At 51.6% G+C, this 20,319-nt stretch overlaps 6 protein-coding genes across 6 annotated transcripts; 2 read left to right on the top strand and 4 right to left on the bottom strand.

Moving 5' to 3' along the window:
- Positions 1 to 2,434: 2,434 nt before the first annotated feature.
- CTRU02_204596 (bZIP transcription factor (ap-1)) lies at positions 2,435 to 4,229 on the bottom strand (the record flags this gene model as incomplete). The annotated part of the gene is made up of 2 exons (XM_070204400.1): positions 2,435 to 3,709; positions 3,762 to 4,229. 2 exons carry the CDS (start codon positions 4,227 to 4,229, stop codon positions 2,435 to 2,437), a joined length of 1,743 nt encoding a protein of 580 aa, XP_070062163.1.
- Positions 4,230 to 7,425: 3,196 nt separating this feature from the next.
- Positions 7,426 to 8,452, top strand: CTRU02_204594 (BSD domain-containing protein C22A12.14c; the record flags this gene model as incomplete). The annotated part of the gene is made up of 2 exons (XM_070204399.1): positions 7,426 to 7,623; positions 7,679 to 8,452. The coding sequence occupies 2 exons, from the start codon at positions 7,426 to 7,428 to the stop codon at positions 8,450 to 8,452; spliced, it is 972 nt and encodes a 323-aa protein (XP_070062162.1).
- A 458-nt stretch (positions 8,453 to 8,910) lies between these two features.
- On the bottom strand, positions 8,911 to 9,590 carry CTRU02_204595 (Pre-rRNA-processing protein TSR2; the record flags this gene model as incomplete). The annotated part of the gene is made up of 2 exons (XM_036721068.1): positions 8,911 to 9,491; positions 9,554 to 9,590. The coding sequence occupies 2 exons, from the start codon at positions 9,588 to 9,590 to the stop codon at positions 8,911 to 8,913; spliced, it is 618 nt and encodes a 205-aa protein (XP_036587052.1).
- Positions 9,591 to 10,204: 614 nt separating this feature from the next.
- CTRU02_204593 (lipase esterase family protein) lies at positions 10,205 to 13,021 on the top strand (the record flags this gene model as incomplete). Its single annotated transcript, XM_036721067.1, has 3 exons — positions 10,205 to 10,282; positions 10,385 to 11,434; positions 11,483 to 13,021. The coding sequence occupies 3 exons, from the start codon at positions 10,205 to 10,207 to the stop codon at positions 13,019 to 13,021; spliced, it is 2,667 nt and encodes an 888-aa protein (XP_036587051.1).
- Positions 13,022 to 13,301: 280 nt separating this feature from the next.
- CTRU02_204592 (mitochondrial 54S ribosomal protein mL41) lies at positions 13,302 to 13,702 on the bottom strand (the record flags this gene model as incomplete). The annotated part of the gene is made up of 2 exons (XM_036721066.1): positions 13,302 to 13,421; positions 13,511 to 13,702. The coding sequence occupies 2 exons, from the start codon at positions 13,700 to 13,702 to the stop codon at positions 13,302 to 13,304; spliced, it is 312 nt and encodes a 103-aa protein (XP_036587050.1).
- A 2,897-nt stretch (positions 13,703 to 16,599) lies between these two features.
- Positions 16,600 to 18,127, bottom strand: CTRU02_204591 (cation efflux family protein; the record flags this gene model as incomplete). The annotated part of the gene is made up of 8 exons (XM_036721065.1): positions 16,600 to 16,796; positions 16,855 to 16,972; positions 17,019 to 17,267; positions 17,320 to 17,475; positions 17,534 to 17,608; positions 17,675 to 17,752; positions 17,811 to 17,837; positions 17,897 to 18,127. 8 exons carry the CDS (start codon positions 18,125 to 18,127, stop codon positions 16,600 to 16,602), a joined length of 1,131 nt encoding a protein of 376 aa, XP_036587049.1.
- Between the last annotated feature and the right edge of the window lie 2,192 nt (positions 18,128 to 20,319).

Genomic DNA, 20,319 nt, shown 5'->3' with positions numbered 1-20,319 from the left:
CTACCACGATTCAGTGGGGTGAATGACGAATGCCCGATTTGGCGTTACGGTAACCGTCTCCAAAGCGAGTGTCCCCTACTACCCAGGGATGAGATGCTGAGGTTTCAGTATAAACGCGATACGACGCCCAGAGAGCAGCGCCAGCACCAGACAGCCGGGGCTGCACATTACATCAACAACCCTCACCGGCGGGCACCGGCAGGCATGATCAAGGCGGCCTGTGCTATGCGCGAAATACCTGAGTCAGCTACATCGGCTGGCCGGCCGAAGACCTGGCCTAAGGCTGTCATATCGATTCACCGCGTCGCAGTGTTACAGAAGGATAAACTGAGGGGCAACCAACTCATGATGCATCAAAGACGGTATGGAGCGTGGACTAGCGGAGAGGATTAGGATAACTCATCAAGAATATACCCTTTGTAATAGCATGTTTGCCTTCTCTAAAGGCCAACGACAGTGCATGTGTTGCCCATGGTGTCCGAGTTCCTCTCGGATAATACTCTCTAACTGCGAACTTGAAGGTTGTCACCCTGATAATTGATGAATTACTATATTCTTACGTGCGTCGGTCGTTGAGCTTCTCTCGCTTGGGACGATTCAAGCAAGTCGGTCCCCGGTTCCGGGACGTGCCATTGGTTGATTGATCGCTGCAACCGGTAAGTGGCCTTGGAAACATGGGGAGGGTAGACTGCAGATCCCCTCGCCTCCCACCCACTTCCCCATCCATCAACAAGCACCCTTTCACCCAAGCATCTAGACATGGGGGTGCGTTTTCCTTCGTCCCCCTCCCCTCCCCCTTTCCCTTTCTATGCCGAGTCGATACCACCTTGGCGGACAGCAGAAGGGGATGAGAGAAAAGAGGGGACGGGAGAGTGGTATGTCTACGAAACAAACCTGGATGAGCAAGGGCCAACAGTTACACATGCGACTAGTGAAGTACATGGCAAGCACGGCAAGTCTCGTGATGACTCTTAATGGACGGAGCGAGCTTTTGCCCCCCTCGTCGTTGTGAGGGGAAATTCCGGGTTTGGGTTTAGCTAGACGTAGAGATAACACAACAGATGGACTGATTGTCAGAGTTTCGCCGCATACCACACGCACCGCTCATCCAAGGCATCCCTACCTCCGTCCCCCCCAATCGTCCGTCGGGCTCTGCTTTGTGCTCATTAAGCCTGCGTCTCCACGTGCTATCCTTTTTCTTCCCCTCCCCCTACGCCAAAGCTTCGGCATGTCCAGAAGAGAGGGGAAGCAGCGGTGATGGTGGTGGTGGTTGGAGAGCGCCCACACAGAACAGAGTGAGACGATGGGCCGGAATACGGTCCTAGTAACACACGCACACACATACACACACTAACTAACTAACACCATCCCCCCCCCCTCCTCCATTTCTTTCTCTCTTTTTCTCCCTCAACAAACCCCTACGGCCATGCTTCTTCTGCTCATGCAGTACACCCATGACAGGTATCCCGCCCCCGGGAGGAGCTATCCTGTGGGTGAGGTTGCATCCGCAGTCGGCGCAGGATTCGACCCTGTTCTACAAGCGCCGCCGACAGAAACCTCATTCCCACAATCCCATTGCCCCTGGTCCTCTTGCTCGCGCGCTCTTTCCGTTTGATCCGCCCGCACAAGGCAGGCACACGTGCAACTTGAGGTTCTACTGTCGGATGTGAGGTGCGGGTACGGGTGGATGCAGGGCGCCCTAGCCTGTCGTTTGGGAGTTCATTGGCACTTGGTATAGGGGTGTTGTTCCCGACGCTGGTCCGGATTGAACTTAAATGCTGCCAAGCTGATGTGCCCTGTAGATATACGACAGGCGCAGGTGTATGTCAGAAGTACTGGGCGAGCTTGTCGGCTCCATGCTACCATGCCGCTGCTGCGGAGAAGCTACTCAACTCGGAACGGCTTTACCGAAAGGGAAGAAGCCATTCTTCGCTTCTTTTATGATACACAGTTGCGTTTCTCGGTCAGAAGTGTAAGTCCAATGTGGAGATTCTCATTTGTTCATTGTCGGAATACCTAACTGTCCGAATACTTGATGGCATCAAAAATTACAACAGCAGAAAGAACTGTCACCCTCAAAAAAACCAAAAAAACAAAACCTGACCTTTGTGGTCATCGCAAAGTCATCATCGTAGCCTCCTTAAGCCATTCTCAACCAATTCGGAAAGTCTCCCACCAGGGGTACAAGGCAATGCCTTGCTTGCTTACTACCGGTCGGACAAATTCCGCGATCCGTATCTAGATTTCCGGTATTTGATGAATAACCATTCGCCTTGCCATGAGTCGGAGCTTTATGTCCGCCCTGTTTTTGGTCCGTGTTAAAACGCCTGCCGTCCCCAGAATAACTGACCCAATCCTGATATGCTTTCAACCTGTCCGCCCGACCCGTTGCCGTGGGCATGTGTGCCAATGTACATGTAGACGTGGTGGCGACTCAGGCATCCGTCTTGTTCTGGAAGCAGGCCGCCGCGTCCTTGCCCATCCATTTGTTTACGACTGTCTGAAAGTCCGTCTCGGAAACAACAGGCCCCTGACCCGAGCACTTGGCCTTCTTCTGGAGCTCGGAGCAGAGGCCATCGAGATCGAATTCACCACTCTTCACGTTAGGGCAGTTCTGCAATTTTTCCCTGGAGGTTGTGTGAGTAACATGATCGATATACCGTCCTGAGGGTTCAGCGTACCATATTTTGTTGCAGTTGTAGTTCTCGGCTTTAACGGCATCCTTAATCACGTCATCGTCGGCATTCTTGGCGGCATCAATCTGGTCAATTAGGTTCTTCTTAGGCACAGCAGGGCTAGGTGCCATGTTGTAGGGCGTAAAGAAGTCGGCGTCGAGGGCATCGTTGAAGAAGCTGTCATCTAGATTGTTGCTCCCAAGGATGTTCTCTTGAGGTTCCCTGTAATCTCCGAAAAGTTGAGGATCAAACTGACCACCGTTCTGTTGGGCAAGCCAGTCAATGCTGTTGGTGTCGATTCCAGCAAATAGCGACTGTTGGCCGGTCGACTGTTCCTCGCCAATGGTAGTCATAGTGTCAACAGGTTTGAAGCCCATGGGTGACTGGGTGAAAGGTTCTGGGGACGTTCCGCAAGACGAACTGGGACCAGCATTTGACTGAGATGATGCTGACGGCGAGCTGGTCGACGTGCCATTGTGCATGCTGTATGGGCCCGAATCGACACTGGCTCGCGACGTACCGGTGCCGTTGGAGCCATTGGTCATTGATGGGCTGAAGAGGGAGGTGAAAGTGGCCAAGTCGTCCTTTGTGCTAAAGTCGAGTCCGTTGATGATATTTGGGCTGTTGTTGTCCTTGTTGAGAGGGCTTACGGGGTTGCTACCGTTGGTCCGAGGCGAGGCCGAAGACCCTGATCGCTGGGCGGGTTTAGGCATCTGAGCTCCCGGGAGAACACCAAACTTGGGAAACTCGAATTGAAAGTTGACGTCGCTCAGGTTGCTGATTACAGGTGCGCCAAAACCCATGGGCGACTTGTTGCGGGTGACGGAGAGAGTGCTCATGGCTGTGAGCTTGGTCTTGTACTCGTTGAGCTCGGCAGTCATCTTCTCAATCTGAGCCTTCAACAGGCTGTTCTCGCTGTTCGCATCCTTCGATGCCTTCTCCAACTCTTCCACCTTAGTCTCGAGATCCTTCAAATGCTTCTCCTTACGCTCACGGAACGCTCGCTGGGCAGCGCGGTTCTGGGCCTTGCGTTTCTTCAAACATGTTAACTTTAGTTCATAAAGATGGGAATTGAAAAAGACGTACTGAGCTTGGTTCGGAAGTAAGCGGCTTACGTCCAGGCTTTTTCGGGACCTTTTCCGTGCTCTCCCGTCTCTTGGCGCCGTTTCCAGGAGAGGCATCGTCGTCCTCATCGTCGGGGTGTGCTCTCTTGTCGGAAGTTTCGTTCTCAGTAGAGTCTGACTTGGTGGACGTGGCAGTTCCAGGAATATCGCCAATCATCTTGCCTTGGTCATTGGCAAAGTCAAAGTCAAAGCTGGAGTCGCCAAAATCGTAGTCGTAATTGTCCAGATAAGGACTCTCCTGGAAACCGTTTGCAGGGGCCTGGGCCGGGGAGGTCTGGAAGGACGAGGGCGACATCGAGGTGGCCTTATTACCCGGAGACTGGTTTGCCAACTGCTGCTTATTCGAGTTGAGGGCGGCAAACAGCAGGCTTTGTTGCTGCGGGGTCAAGATGAAGTTGGTAGGGAAACCACTGTTCGTTGCGGAAGCCATTGCGAAGGGATGTGAATAAACCAAGTGGTAACAGCAAAGTAAGGTCAATTTGTTGCAGGAGGGCTATGAAGAAAAATGTAAACTTGAGAGGCCGATTGCGGCTCGAAATGCCGGGGCCAAGGTGCCGTTAGGGTCCAGGTAGACCGGGGCAAACGGTGATGTCGCGTGGGATAGGATAATATTCAACTTCTGCGCGAAGCAGGTAGTCAGTCTCCGCAACCCAAGGACAAATTTGCCGTAAAGGTATGTAGGAAGCAAGTGTATGGGGTTTGCGAATGAGTGACAATGATGCTGTGGATGTGACGAAACGGTCTCCAGAGCTGGGCTGGGGTACGGTTGGAGAGACTGCAAAAAAAGGTTGGTGCCTTTGCGCCTTAAGTTGCGGCCTGAGTCACAGAGCGGTCTCCAGACCACCTGTTTCTCTATCGATGGTCTTTGCAGGATCCGGGTCCAGATATTCCACGGGATTCGGGGGGAAACGTGCTTGGAGGAGGGTGTGCGTGATGCGAGCGCGGTAAGGGGAGAAAAGTTGGTGGTGTTGGCCGCAGTGCGTCTGAGTAGGAAGTGGAGAGAATCGAACTGAATGGACGGTGGCAGACGGTGAGGAGGGGAAGAATTTCAGCGCCCTTTCAGCGTCAATTTGTCAGCCGTCATGGACGCCAATTGAGGCAGGGCAAGGGGAAGAAATGGAGGGGGTCGGCCGATGGAGTCGGGGTCCCGACCAAAGGGTGCTGCAAGAATGCTTATCTATTGGTCGGTTGACCTTTTATCGCCGATAAGACGAAGGGCGCGACTCGTCGTTTTCGCATCATTCAGCCATCGACCCTCCTAATTCCTGACAATTCGCCCCTCCCGTCCGAGAACTGGCCTGGTCTTGGAAGTTTGGACCTGCCCACCTGAGCTGCCCTGCCCGCACCAGTGGACCAGTGCAGCCCTGAAGGGACCCTCATGCCGCTGTCCAAGACACCAGCCTCGCATTCCCTGTAACAGTAGTGGCTCATAACCCCCTCTAAAAGGCACCTTTGCCACGCATCCTTCTGCCTCTCCGTTCCTCTTTTAGGATTGGGGATGACTTCCTCCACCGGGATTTGCACTATGGATGAAATATTGCAAGCCATGCAGACAGGCAGACAGGCAGCTGGGCCGGGCGACTGGACGCTCCGACGGGGGAATATCATCGGCAGAATGCCCGCGTCTCATGTGTCTCTTCTGTCTCTCTGCTCACCATTTTCCGTCTCATCCACATCGGCTCATCGACTTACAAAATTTTGCAATTTCGCCGCCCAGGACTCCCCGGATCTTATTTTGGCACCCTCAACATGGCATGACGGCAATAGGGCTCCAGCATTGCCTGGCTATCGTCAGTCAGTCGCATGACGTGGGGATTATCTTCATTGCGTAACAATGCGAGGGGCGGGTCATCGGCCAAAGCCTAAGGACGAGTTCCGTGGTGCGCAGCATTCGTCCGTCCTTTCCTTGCAGTGCAGCACTAGCCAGCCTGCCAATTCTTCAAACGGCGGGCCCGGCCTGCTGGTTATGACTCAGGGTCATCCTCCCTCTACTCTGCACTGGGGCGGACACCATGGTCCGTGGCCACTGCCGTGCTGCAGCCAGTAAGCCGTATTATGCCCCTATCCGCCGGAGGTAACGCCGCCGCACAACAACTGCTGCAACGACACCTGAGCTTGGTAGCCGTCTATCCCGCCTCTGGCCCGAATAAACCGTGAGTCCTCATAGAGCCTGGCGAGTCCAGCAACCCATGCTCAGGCTTACACTTCCGATCACCGGACGCTTTCGAAACTGGACTGACTGCCCGAAACTTTGATGGGCTTTAGCCATGAGACCGTCTTGGCCTTGGCCAACTGTTGATGGGAATTCTAGGGAAACGGGCGTTGGTTCAAAAGGGGCTAATCTAATTGATCGTTGCTTCCCTAGCCGAGAGATCTACTCAAGTGTCAGGGAAGACGTTAAAAGCTGTCAACACCTGGATGACAAATGACGGGCAAGCATGCGTCTGTTCAGTGTTTCCATCGCAACATGCAGGCATTATGCAGAGACGAGACACAGACGTAGTTCGCGGCATGAGTCTTGACTAGGCAAACGGCAATTCCTTTTTTACCTTCTTCGGCGCTTCGCACCCATCAGCATGATTCTCAGGACTCTTTAGTCACAGACCACAAGATGATCGGCTTGCTTACTCTATTGCTTGCATAAGTTGCCACAACCTAAGAGATGTCTAGACCTGAGCTAGCCCCATCTCGAAAAGCTTACACTATTTCGTAAGCCTCCTATTACGGGGGTGTGCTTGGCCCCTACGGCAGTAAGAAGGTTCGAACCAGCAGTTCTGAATGAATTTCTTTACAGTGCTTTACAGGGCTTAGGGGCTATTAAAGTTATCCAAAGCGATAGTACACGAAGCTATCGAAGCTGCCTGCAACGGTTGTAGGCCGGAAATTGCGATCACCAAACAGAACATACCACCGTAACAGCTGAGGTCTTTAATCCCAAGGAAACTTACTATGTTACCTTGGGCCGGCCCTTATGAGCCATCCTGTCATTAGAGACAGGTACATGTTGCCACCCAATATGGCACCATCCGGTCCCGCATCGGTCTCTGTGTCTGGGGAAGAATGTCGAAATAATTTGAGCCGTAAGCTGCAGGCACCTGTGTCATCGTCAGTCCCCAGCGTCAGACTCGGGTATCCATGAGTAGTTGAACCAACTCAAAGTTCGTTTGTAGGTCCCTTCGTGCAGGAGGAACCAACCTTAGGTACAATATGCCCATATTCCCCTGCCAATTGTGACATCATTTCGGTCGGCTCGTTCTCCCTTGCTGCGCCGAGCTAGTGCCCAGGTAAAGGTCAATGGAATGCTACAGCGTCTCCCGCCCAGTTGATACAGTGGATGCAAGCAGTTATTCGCCTTAGAGGACCGAAAGCAAGAAGGCTACGGCAGTCACCGTGCCGGGCCCACACGTGCGTCGAGGAATCCCCGCATTGACCACATGCAACCGTCTACCCCCGCCCATCAGGGGGAAAGCAGCCTCACGCCAGAGCCAAACATCATTCGTCCGCCAGCTTCGACAACTTGAACGATTCGCATCATCTTTTACCCCCCGCCAGCCAGCCTTGCAACGGACTATTCGAACTCCCGATACAATACCGGCCAACTCAAGCTTGGACTCTACAGCCTTGCGATGGATCTAGCGTATGATCACATCCAGGAGAGCGTCCTCCCTAAGGACGACGACAAGAAGAAGGGCGATTCCAAAGACCCAAACAACAATCAGCCGCAGGCTTCGCTGAATGAAGACCTCCAGGAGGCTTACAAAGCTCTCTCTACGAGTGCTTGGGGCATGCGGATCGGTGGCTTCTTGGGCAATGCTGTCAAGCAGGTAAGCGGACAATGGAGGCATTTACAAGGGAGACAGCAACTAAACCCGGCTCCAGGGGCAATCTGTCTACAAGGAAGCCTCCAAAGAGGTAACGGAACTCGGCGGAGATGCTGCTAAGGGATTTACATCCATCATAAACCGTACACGATCGCTCACCGTCAACACGACACAAGGCGAGGCCTCTGGGGATAAAAGCAAAGAAACAGACAACCAAACGACACCGACCAAAACCAGAGACCAAGGCTCCGACGAAGCCATGAGTAACTCGGAAACGTATATGACGAAGTTCCGTGCCGAGGCAGCCAGACGGCTAAAGGAGCTTCAAAAGGCAGAAGACGCGGCCGACGAGGCTCTGCTGCGGTTCGGCACCAACATCAGCAATTTCCTCAAAGAGGCGGTCAGCATCGCTCCGCCTTCCGATTCGAACCAAGGTAACACCGTCTTGTTCGAAAGCAAGGATGCACAGGGAAAGCGTGTTATCCATACCTCAAGACAGGACGCGCAGCTTCACGTCATTCACACAAGCACCGAGAGTTTTACAAAGGACCCTGCCACAGAAGAATTCGCAGCTTGGTCCACGACTTTTGATGCGGAGAAGAAGACTACGGATATTAGTGACGACTTGAAGAAATATCCTGAGCTTCGAGCGACAATGGAGAAGATGGTGCCTGATCAGGTTCCATATGCTGATTTCTGGAAGAGATACTACTTCCTCAGACACGGCATTGAGGCCGCTGAGGCTCGTCGCCGAGATCTTTTGAAAGGTAAGCTTGACTACCAAGCTATTTCGATAAATGCTAACTCCTACAGCCGCATCTGCCGAGGATGAAGTTAGCTGGGACGACGACTCCGACGACGAGTCTGCCCCCGCTCCCGCGCCCAAGGTCGAGCAGAAGCCTGTCCGGCCGCCGTCGGCAGAGTCCTCCACCACCATCCAGCCCCCTGCACATGCCTCCCAAAGTACTCTCAAGCCTAACGAATCCCGCAAGTCCAATGATGAAAAGTCCCAGGCCGACAGCGAGGCAAGTTACGACGTAGTTGGCGCTGCCTCGGGTGTGCAGAGCCGAGCCCCTAACAGCCCCAAAGAGTCGCGTAAGGCCGACGACAGCGATGACGACTGGGAATAAGCGCAAGATTGGGTTTGTCTTCTTTTTGCTGGCTGGCGTTGGCTGGGGTTGAACTTTTTCTGGTTTCAATGGCAGCTTTTAATTTTGCGCACTTTGTACATCAGCCGCGGCTCGTAGTGCATCATCTCCCTGAGACCGAGTCGGATTCTGCTTCGCTTGTTTATCGCTTCTTCTTCGTGACCATTGTGAATCCATCTTCGTCGACCTCTGGCTGCGGCTTCTCCTTTGGCACGGAGACGAGCTGCGGCGCATCGTCCATGTCAACGTCCTCATCCTCATCCTCGCTGTCATCCTCCCAGTCTGTCTCCTGGTCACCGCCCTCGACCTTCTTGTAAAGTCCGTCAACCTTGGCACCCTTACGACTATCCCACTTCTTGCGCAAGTCGTCGACAGCTGCGAAATTGCCCTTGGCGCATTCGGCACGCAGCTTAATTATACGGTCGGCGACGTCAAAACCCGTCTCATCGTCGACATTCACCTCGAACTCGTCGACCATAACCTGCAGCAGCATGGTCTCGACATACTCTGTGTCGGGCTCCTCCACGGCATTGTTGGCAGGAACAGCCTGGCCGTTAGAAATCTTGGTGTATGTCGGGAAGAGCTCGACAACGGCGCCGGCAAACCAATCCCTCTTGTCAGCCGAATCGGGGCCTCCCCAGTTGTTCTGAACGGCGAGAGAGAGGGCAGGCCACATGTGCAGCGACAGGGCTACAACCTGCTCGAAGGTCGACTGGCAGGCCTCTATGGTTGTATTAATATCTTCTGATATACATGCTTGAGAGTATTCATGCAGTATGACTTACCTGCCGTGATGGGGCTGGAGGATGCCGTGGTTGCCATGTTGACTTTATGTGTGTCGCGGGGTACTATGGAGGGGCAGACAATTCGGTGACAATTCTCGAAATCACAATTTTTTGACGAATAGTGCATGCGACGGTGGTTACTGTGTTGATCACTGTGTGGAGCTTCCCGGGTCCGCTTCCAGGCCTGGGCAGGGTCCTGTGCTGAACTTTGAGATTGGGTTTGCCGAATACGTAGTGATGCCCGCAGCCAGCAGCATGATCGCTTTGAAAAAGACAGAGAATAATACGTCCCAGCCTTTGAATCGAGTGTCTGTATAAATCGAGGAAGGCATTCCAGATCTCTAAGATTGTTTTCGTACCAATAATTCAACCTTTGTTCAACCGGCTGGCCTCAGGTGTCATAAGTTTGTCGACCAGGACTACGGACATTATCATCCACATTCGTCTCGCGTGATGTCATCGGTCCCCTATTCCGGCATTCAGCTCGAGAGCCGTTTCAGGGCCGGCTTTCTTCCATGCTCATCAACAACGCGATGGTCTTCCCCTGGCCCTGACAATCATTCGGGAAGCTTCAAAAAGGTCTTGCATCCGCTCATGCAGACGATATAGTTGCTTTTTCTCTGTTACTAGCTCCTCCGGGACAGCGTGACCATGAATCCACTCAAGCTAAACACCACCTCGGTGTCTTTAGCAGTGACGCCAACAGTCGTCTCCACCCTCTTCTCACATGTGAGCCTTCTATCCCCATCCTTCCCCAGATTCTACAACGAGATCTGAGATGACGTGAGCGACTCCATGGCCTAATGAATGCTGACTTGGCCAACGTGCTAGTACCTCAATCGCAACCCGCTGAAGCAGAAACCAACCGCTCGCCTGTCCTACGATGAAGGCCTGCATCTCGTCCGATCATTTTTAGAGTTCGCTTCTCATCACACCGTAGAGGAGCTACAGGCATTCACAGCTCAATGGGTACCGCATCCACAATGGATTAAAGTCGAGGATGCCGAGGTTCCCGAAGACCAGGTTGACAAGTCTGCAGATCTGATTGAGGCGCAACTAGGCCCGGCTGGTGTCCGGGAAGTCGGAGGGCGTAAGTGGTGGAAATGGCGAAAGCCTCACAGCCCGCTCAAGGCAGAATGGATTGAGATGCGATCCGACTACCATGAGCGGAAGAAGAATGGCGGGAAAACGAAGCGGGTGATGCTTTACGTCCACGGTGGTGCCTATTTCTTCGGTAGCGTTGATGAACACCGCTACCAGATGCAACGCCACGCCCGCAAGTTGAAAGCAAGAGTTTTTGCGCCCCGGTATCGACTGGCACCTCAATTTCCTTTCCCTTGCGGCCTGCAAGACTGCCTAGCGGCCTACCTCTACCTCCTTACGATCCAGGACCCAAGTACGATTGTGTTGGCCGGTGATTCTGCCGGTGGCGGAATGGTTCTTTCGTTGATGTGCGTCTTGAGAGACCAGAATATCCCCCTCCCGGCTGGTGCAATCTTGATCAGCCCCTGGGTTGATCTTACTCACTCGTTCCCGAGTGTGTCTGGCGATAACCCACTCGACTACATCCCATCATCCGGCTTCCATCATAAACCGTCTAGGGCTTGGCCACCTCCGAACGAGGATGATATGGAAATGATGAGAGAGCAGGCCATCAAGTCACGTGCTGGTCAAGAGAAGAACGCTACGAAGCTAAATACGCTTGAAAAGAAACAGGCAGCGCCAATTTCACTATCCTCTACCGCCGTGGAAGGTGCTGCTGTAAATGGTCCCTCTGGCAGCAAGGCCGACTCTTCTGAGGATGCGGACCCTCACAAAACGGCACTGCAGCTTTCGGTCACGATCGATGGCAAGCTAACTGTAGTCAAGGATCAGATTCAGGTTGGTGTTCATGTTCCGTCATGTTGAGAAGCATGCTGACTGGTCTAGATGTACACCACCAACGCTCTTCTATCACACCCAATGGTCAGCCCTGTAATGCAGCCGACCCTAGGCGGTCTCCCTCCTTTGCTGATCATGGTAGGAGGAGGCGAGGTTTTGCGGGACGAGCAGATTTACCTCGCTCACAAGTGTGCGAACCCCTCCAAATACACACCGCCCGGCCTTGACGATGTAGGCCTGGCACAGGTAGAGCGATATAAGCCAACAGATGTGCAGCTTCAAGTTTGGGACGATCTCTGTCATGTAGCCCCTACACTCAGCTTTACCCGGCCTGCCAAGTACATGTATCGAGCGGTAGCACAGTTCGGCGCCTGGGCTCTGGCCAGGGCTCAAGAGACGGAGATTGAGATTCTAGATGACGACGAAATCTCGGTGATTTCGAGTTCCGCATCCGATTCTGACAAGCCTCAGCAAGGAGAGGGCTCAGGAACTACCACACCTCCGCAGCAAGTTGGGAAAGCGGGCATGCCATTGCCTCCATTCAAGAAACACATGATTCGACAACGGGTTACCCATCACGGTGTTGTTCACGACCTCGTTCCCGAGTCAGATTTACCTGGCTGTACTATCAAGCAGGAGGAAATAGGTGTTGTTAGGCCTACGCCAGTCCGAAGATGGCTTGACACGAAGGCGGTCTTCGACAAAAAGTTCTCCAGTGCCAAAGCAAAGGTGCACAAGAGTATTATCAAGGATATGGCGGCCGGATATGTCGACTTCGGTGACGGCGAACAGCCGCCACCGACAGCTCTAGCCGGACGAAGAAAGGCTCCGGACGAATTAGTCGACCGTAAGAGGACCAAGAGCTTAGGTCTGGCTCTATGGTCACTCTGGGGGTCGAAGCACGATGAGATGACCATGGAAAGGGAGAAAAAGGCAGACTCGGAGGTGAAAAAGTCAATGACCACGGATGATGAGGGTGAGGGAGCCAGGTCGTTTCAAGACATTGAACACCAGGATCCAGCCCCAATCGAGAGGCGCGGCAGTAAAACACGGATCGTCACTGATGAACATCAAACTTCTCAGGCTACTGATTCCGAGGCGGCAGATTCTCAAGTGTCTGGCTTGCAGGTCATGGACTCTCAGGCTACGGAAGTGGAAGAGACGCCCGTCGCCGCTCTTATCGAGAAGAGAAAGGAGCAAGAAAAGCAGAGCCAGGAAACAGCGGATCACCTGAGCCCAGAGTACGTCACGGGAACCGGGGTGGCAGGCAAGCGCCCTTTCATCGACGGCATTGCCTTGCCGTTCAGTCTCGGCAAAAAAGACGCAGAGACGGCTAGCATGATGACGCTCATGTCTACTGGTGATAGTCGGCCTATTAGCCCTATGCCACCCATGAGCCGGGACCACGACGCGGAAGAAATCACCGATAGTCAAACCACCGACGTGGCCTCTGGGCCGGAGCCGGCCTTGACAGGGGAGAGCAAGCGCCCCCATTTGGATAACTTCGTTACCGCTGCAGAGGACCTCCCTCTCGCAAAGGGCAAAGGCAAGGAGATTGAAAATGGTCCCACGGCGCAGACAGTGTGATTCCGTGGCTGAATATACCCTAATTTGTATCTGTAGTGTTTAGTAGCATAGCTCTGGCTCAGCCGGATAATACTTTGCATGTTTCACTTTCGACATAGCGGCCGATGATAGCTTGGTGTGTGATCATTTTACATATTGTTACAGTGTGTCGAGGGTATATACAGCTCTTGTACAACTCAATCGGGCCTCGCTGGACCCCCTACGCGGTTCCGCTCGGTGATACCTTGCCGCCGGGTCCGATATTTTATGACTTTCCTCATCAATCATCCGACCAGTTCGCTTAATCGAGGCCGTTCTGTTCCTTCCACTGCGCAAGGTACATGTGAGGGTCTCGGGGGCCCTCCTTCGTGTCGTATTTTCCTTTGTACGGGCGCACGGCTTCGGAAACAAATGGCGTGAGCTGCACAGCATGAACACGTCAGAAAATAGGCCCCATTTCCTTCGACATCGAGTCGAGGTTTGCCAGAATTAGGGGGTGAGTAGACCAACCTTGCACTCCTTCAAGCCCTCAGGAACGACATACGTCCGCACTTTGTGCCAGTCGATAATGTATCCTCCGTACTTGGTATGACGACCCATGGCACCGGTACGGTTTCCCTTGTAGAAACCCTTGTTGACATCCTTCGTTGTGAGGCGGATGTGCCTGTACTTGAGCACCTGGAGGACGGGGGAGGGTCTCATGGTGGGCGACCTAGGACAGGTATGTAGACAAGACTTGCTAAAGGATTTTGATTTGTTTTAAGGGGGCCCCTTCTTCGAAAGTCGTGGTCAATTGGCCGCGTCTCGTCGTCGTTCGTGGGTTGCGTAGGACAGGTTCAGGGCCGCGTCGTCGTCATCGGCTTCCTCCTCGATTGAAGAGCTCTGGTGATGCGTGATGGTTGTCCCCGAAATTTTGGCGATGCGCCGGATTAGAGTTGACCCTTCAGCCGTGCAGTGATCTCTCGGGAAAGTGGAGCGCATACTACTATGGTATGGTAGGGTGGAAGCATGGGCCGGAAAGTGTGTGGATAACAGTGGGCTTATCCGGTGAATGGGGCCGGGTAATTGCCGCATTCGGAACTGTAGCTTGAGAGCCAGTCCGCGACCTTGTTTATTCCAACAGGAAATGCTAAGGCGAAAGGTGTTTGATCTGATGGGTTTTTGGCTTCGGCGTCGACATAAATTCCGACCCAGGACTTGTTGATGAAGACAATGACTTACGCTTTTTTTTTTTTTTTTAATCCCAACTGCAATTCCGACACCTCATGCTTTTGCATGTCTTGTACACTATATAGACGATCTCACCACTTGAATGGTAAAATCAATGTCGAGCTCACAATTACTTAGCGAGTGACTTTGATGATGAACATTGAATGTTCTAGTGAATACATGCACCGCTGTCCTAGGCATGTACCACTATCCTAGGAATAGTCAGCAAATCCTACTCAAAATACCTGTTTTAATCAGAAAACCTCTTTTGCCTATGGGCGCGCATCTTAAGAATCATGCAGCGGCTATACTCGGCATCCTTCGACACTGCCTACATACCTGTTTTTTTAATTTTTTTAATAAACGTTTCTCTCAAAACCCTCTTGAATGGATGAAGACCCTTAGTTGCCCGTATATGTTTCTCAATCTTCTCCTCTTGTGTTGGATTCATAACCAAACTTTTGTGTGGAACTGCGCAAACTGAAGCCTGATATGGCTTCCTATACTCACCTTCCCGTTCAAGTGTTGATTGTTATAAACGGTTCTGGCAATTGATCTATGGGGTTTCATGCGGGATAACATATGTTGAGCTACTTCTAGTTGGGATCACTATGCACAATCTGACGGGAGCTGATTCTGCTTGTGCTGCTTACGCATCTCCTTCAGATTACAGCTTTACCATGAACAAGAACACATCATTCCTTGCCCTTGCCTTCTAAATCAGGGAATCCTTCAGCTTGTAGACATGCGTAAGCCTTGTGTCTATGGATATGTGAAAGCATTATTCTTCTCATCAGCTATTACAATGTTCTTTTAGGGCAAGGTAACTCACCTTTTTCCCCAAATCTTTTTGGTTAACACAGATTGTTGAGAATTAAGGTACAACACAGTTTCCATGATCATTCGAACCACATGAACCCAAACTGATGCATTGGTCTATTGATATGCTGCTGGTCGTCGCCCTGAATTTCAACCACTTCTATGGGTCTTTGAGCTTATTTCTTCTAAGTATGCATCGTACAAGTGCGGTATTGCTATGTCCCATGTTGCAGGGTCGCTACGATTTGCTTCAAATGAGGGTCTCTCATTCAAATCGTTCTGTGTTTATTACGCAGTCCTGCCTGATGAAAATTTGGTATTCTATGGTGAATTTCTCACAAAGTAGCCATTCTCCATCCAAGTTGTGATGGAGGCTGTTTGGCCTTTTTTCGGTGATGGTCCAACTGAAAGCTCCATGGTAAGAACAAATGGATCTGGATAACTAGCATTGATGGCCTGGAGGTTTCCAGTGCCTCCTGCTCAAAAGAGGCGGGAAAGAGCGTGTCTTCGTGGAAGACAGCACCCAGTTAGCTAGAACATCAGAGATATAAACAAGTCGGTAGTCTTATCCTCCTTGAGCTTGTAAAAGCATCCACGCCGTATCTGTCTTTTCGATTACAGCCAACTCTGTAGCAAAGCGTTCCGGATGATATACATCTCATTGAACTCAATACTATAAAATGAACAAGCATGTGCAAAAATACTTCAGTACAGTATGCCCTACCCTCTTCTCGCTGTTCGGAAGAACCGGAAAACGGCCCAAGGGTCCCGTTGATCATAGATTTGGGAATAAAAAGTGGATAAGTTCCCTAGATCAACACGGGGACACTATCGTACGTCCTCTTCGTCCCACCAGCCACTGAGTCGTCCGAATCTCTCCGGCCTCTTCTCCCTTCGCCGTTTGGCCTCAGCCAAGACTGGGGGGTTTCAGTGAAGAAGACATCCCAGGAAAACTGGATCGAGGCACAACTTCTCGGCGGTGCCATCTCATTCGTCAGCGGCTGCCAAGCCGGTCGCTCGAACTTGGCGATCATAGAAATGAGTGTTAAGCTAGTGCAGCACTCTCGCGGCTCAGACACATCACTCCAGACGTTTACACCGCCCCTTCCGACAACAACACAACAAAGTTGTAATCACGCAAGTACCCTAAACAAGACCTAGAGGCGCGATCTACATAGATTCTTTATGACTCCTTGAACGGGTAAATAATTACGTGTTGTTTCCTTTGTTTTTCAATAGATGCTCTTTATGTGATACATATCTGCCGTCCCCATTTGTGTTTCAAGTCATTCCACGCCGCTTTGGAAAAGCGGGTTCGATATCATTGTGCTCCACGCTCATTGTGATCGTACGTGCGTGCGTCCATCCCGTTAGTTCCCGTCTCTTCCCGTCATGATGCAAGCGACTGGGGTCGAGATGAGCGCTTGAGAACCTTGCTGGAACAGGATCGTGGGGAAGAGATAAAACAGATCATATCATGTTAGTGCGACAAAAACGCCAAGTCTCCATATCCCTCTCTGGTCTTGCCTTTATTGCTTGCGCCTTGACTCTTTAACGTAATCCGTTCCTCTTTACGCCAAGTTCTGTCCACTCGAAATTTCAGTCTCGCTTGCTTGGCTTGTATCCTTCTTTGACCGCAACAATATGTCCTTCAACGTTCTCTTTGGCTTTTTCTCGACTCTTTCATAGAGTGCCTTATGCTCGGTTTGTACGCTGTGTATGTCCTCATAGTCAACATGGACAAAAGCCCTCTCGACGTCCGACAGCCCTATGATCACAATGCTTGTTAGATAAATATCATCAACAATACCAACGCCGACACATACCTTCAACCTTCCTCTGCAAGTCCTGCGCCACGTCATGAGATATCTTTAGCGGGGTCAACTCGTCCATGATAACGTCAATCTCGACGTAGTATTTCTGACCAGCATGGTACGCCCGGCACTGTTAACAGTCAGAGGGCTTCAATGCACTTGGCAGTGTAGCTTACAGTATCAACTTTGAGGATCCGAGTGTCGTGGGTCATTGACATGTAAACTAGCTTGGCAATGAAATCTCTTGGCGCAGACTTGCCAACCAATAGCCATACCTGCTCGAAGGCGTTGGAGACCCATGAGAACAGAATGAGCAAGGCAATGCAGATGGCACCTATGGGGTCGAGATACCATACGAAGCGATCGCCAACAACGGACATTATGAGACCGAAGCTATTGACGACGATGTCGTTGCGGTGGTCGATCTACGGTATTATTAGTAACATCATCTGACAGGGCTGGTGGGATTTGTTGTACAAAGAAGACATGCACCGAAGGAAATTTTCTGTAAGTGAAGCAATACAACATTAACGTGCCCTTGGCAAAGATGGCAATGCCAACAATGATGATAGGGATCACGTGCAATTCCTCAGAGGCTCGCTTGCCCTCGCCAAGGGCGCGACCTGACTCAACCTGTTCCAAGATCAGCACCTTCGTACTTGCCCAAGTCAAACATCACTTGGCGACCTACGAGCAACTGAATAGCGACCGTGGTCATAAGAGCGCAAAATAGAATGATACCAATGGTCTCAATCCTGGTTCGTCCCTATGTTTTCCATATTCCCTGTCAGACTCGTACAAAGATGATCGCCAAGGTGTCGCGGCAACTCACCACCGGATACTTATAAACGCTTGGCCGGGCTGCCATTCTCGAGGTAACGAGCATGACGAAGGATGAGACGAGGTCCATCTAGAGGTCTTTTTGTCAACATCAACCTTTATGGTGCATTTAGAAAAGGTCTACTAACGAAAGCATCGGCTGCAGTTGCAAACAGCTGCATTTTGCGAGTCAACAACATAGTCCGTGAGCGCAAAGTATTGGTTGCTTGTTTACCGAAAGAGATCCGGTTGAAACTGCAGCATAAAGCTGGATGACAAAAAGACAGAAGTTCACAGTAAAAGATGCGTTGACGGCGAACTTAATTTTGGGGCCATTCCGGGCATCTTCAGCAACCTGTTGTCTCTCTTCATCCTCTGCACCAAGAAACTGGTCGATAAGCTTGTTCTGTCGATTATAGAACTTTTTGAGCTTTCTTTTGTTACCCTTGGGATGCTCAATAGCCATCTGCTTCTTGGATATATTGTCACGACGATGGCGACCGAAGTCGTACGGGTCTGGTCTATAGGTCTCGACAGTGGAGGTGTCATCCCTGTTGACGTTGGACGATATTCTTGCGACATTGTGCTTGTTGAAGGCATTGTCATCTGTGGTGGGCACGGAACCGCCATCGGTCACAACTCTCTCGTCCGTGCCAGAAGCTATTACCGGCGCAATTGTACCCGCATGGTTGTCTTCAAGGTGTTGGTTTGTATCACTCTTTACTGCGCCTTTGGGATAACTTTCTAGATCGCCAACAGAATTGCCTCGAGCTATTTCAACTGAATCAATTGGTCAGCGGGAACTGCTTGATGGTGTAGTGGGATGAATAATTCGCCGTGATTGTCAATGGGCAAGGAAAAGCCGATGCGAGGCAAGAGTAACAGATGTTGCTAATCTCGTGGAGGATGTGATGAACCAGGAGTCTGAGAAAGGGAAGTGAAGGCGAGGCCAAGGAAATGCAAGGTAGGGGGAAAGGGGTGCGGGTGTTGAAAGGGTGGGGGCAGGAAAGCAGCTGGAGTGTAACCAACGTACTGGACGATGGTCGGACATTGTCCTGGGGCTCGCGTGGGGATTGCATGGTTGAGAAGATATCAAGCCAGGTGTGTTGTTGGCAGTATACAGTAGAAGAGAAATGAGGATTGGATTTGATGCAATTTGCGAATGGTAATATTATATTGAGCGACAATGGCCACCTTCCCATGATTATCATACTATGCTTATTATCCGCCTCCGCATCGTCCGGAGGAAGCAGCCCGCTTCATGTTAGCCCCTTACGTGGTCGATTAACAGTAAGCTCCAGTGGTAGATGCCCTGCTTCAATGCAGCATAAGCGGGCTAGAACATTGACGGGAGGGTGGAACACAACCCTGGGAGAATGATGGCAGGATTTCAAGATTTACGTGTCATACAGCAGCTTCTTTCAGCTTGTTTCTCGCCAAAACTCCGCCGGCTAGCCAGTTGAAGGGCTGTGATGGCGCACGAAGCTCGTCAGTCAGGGGTATCTATTTCTGTCTTCCTGGCCAAGGAGACTCGAGCCGGGAAGAGGTAAACTTCAACTGTAAGCGAGGAGAGATTATAGTCGGCAAGCGGAGTCGAGTGAAGTAAAGAACCACATCTGGACTAGGATGGAGACAAACTGGCGGCCGAGTCCCTGCGACAGATTGTCACGAAAGTGCGAAGGTGCCGCATGGATAGCAGCCAAGTGGTGAAGTCGATCAGTCGATCACGACGAGGTCCAAGTTGAGGACGCCGTGATTGGCCGGGGTAGGTGTTTCACAATGGCGGCAGACCCATGAGCCGCGTAGATACACCGAGATAGAAAGCGACGTTTATTCTGCCAAGAGTTTGGGGCTGTTACAAGCTGGTCGGCACTGGCACAGACGACAAGGGGTAAAGAGACTGACACAGAGATCTCGTACAGCACCTGCCACTACGTACTAGTAGTAGGTAGTAATTGTGGCGTAATCAAGAGTCATCCACCCACCACACTCTCCTTCTCTCCTTACCGTCTCGCACCTCCCGACTTACACCATTACATACAGTGTATCCACTCTTTTCTTCTTTTTGGACGACAGACATGAGACCACGAAGCAGGGTTTGAGAGGTGAAGAGCGGAACGCTCGGGACGTCTTGCATGTTTGTTTCTATGGAGAGCAAGAATGAACGACATCAAGACGTAGCGTCTCCACTGTTTTTTCGTTTGCGACTTCTGTTGTCCATCATCGCTCGGATGCAATAGTCGCTTTTCGATGTCCACACTATACACCCCTCACACCTGCACACCTGCACACCTTCTACGCCCACCATCGCCCAGCAAAACTGAAATGTGCAAGAACACACGACAGTTGTCTCCAGTTTCCCAAAAGACTGATGGCATGAGACTAGTCACGTCGTCTTGCCCAGCCTCGCTTGATCTCAGACGCCGAGAGATCCTCTTTTCACTCGCCTCCTTGGCTCCCCAAGTTTTACCAGCCCTAGCTAGAAACCCTTCATGCGGGGCGATTAACGATTCTCGGCGCCAGGGTGCCATCCCATCCCATCTGTGAGCCCATTCAGAGTCAGTTTCTCATCAACCACGAGCTGTGGTGCATTAGCCCCCGACTGAGTCTCGACCCCGATCATCGTGGAGCTCTGATTGTTAGGTTAGCCCTGCCTCC

The sequence above is a fragment of the Colletotrichum truncatum genome (genome assembly GCF_014235925.2).
Source record: "Colletotrichum truncatum strain CMES1059 chromosome Unknown Contig_0002, whole genome shotgun sequence".
NCBI lineage: Eukaryota > Fungi > Ascomycota > Sordariomycetes > Glomerellales > Glomerellaceae > Colletotrichum > Colletotrichum truncatum.
This window is presented reverse-complemented; position numbering and strand designations above follow the sequence as displayed.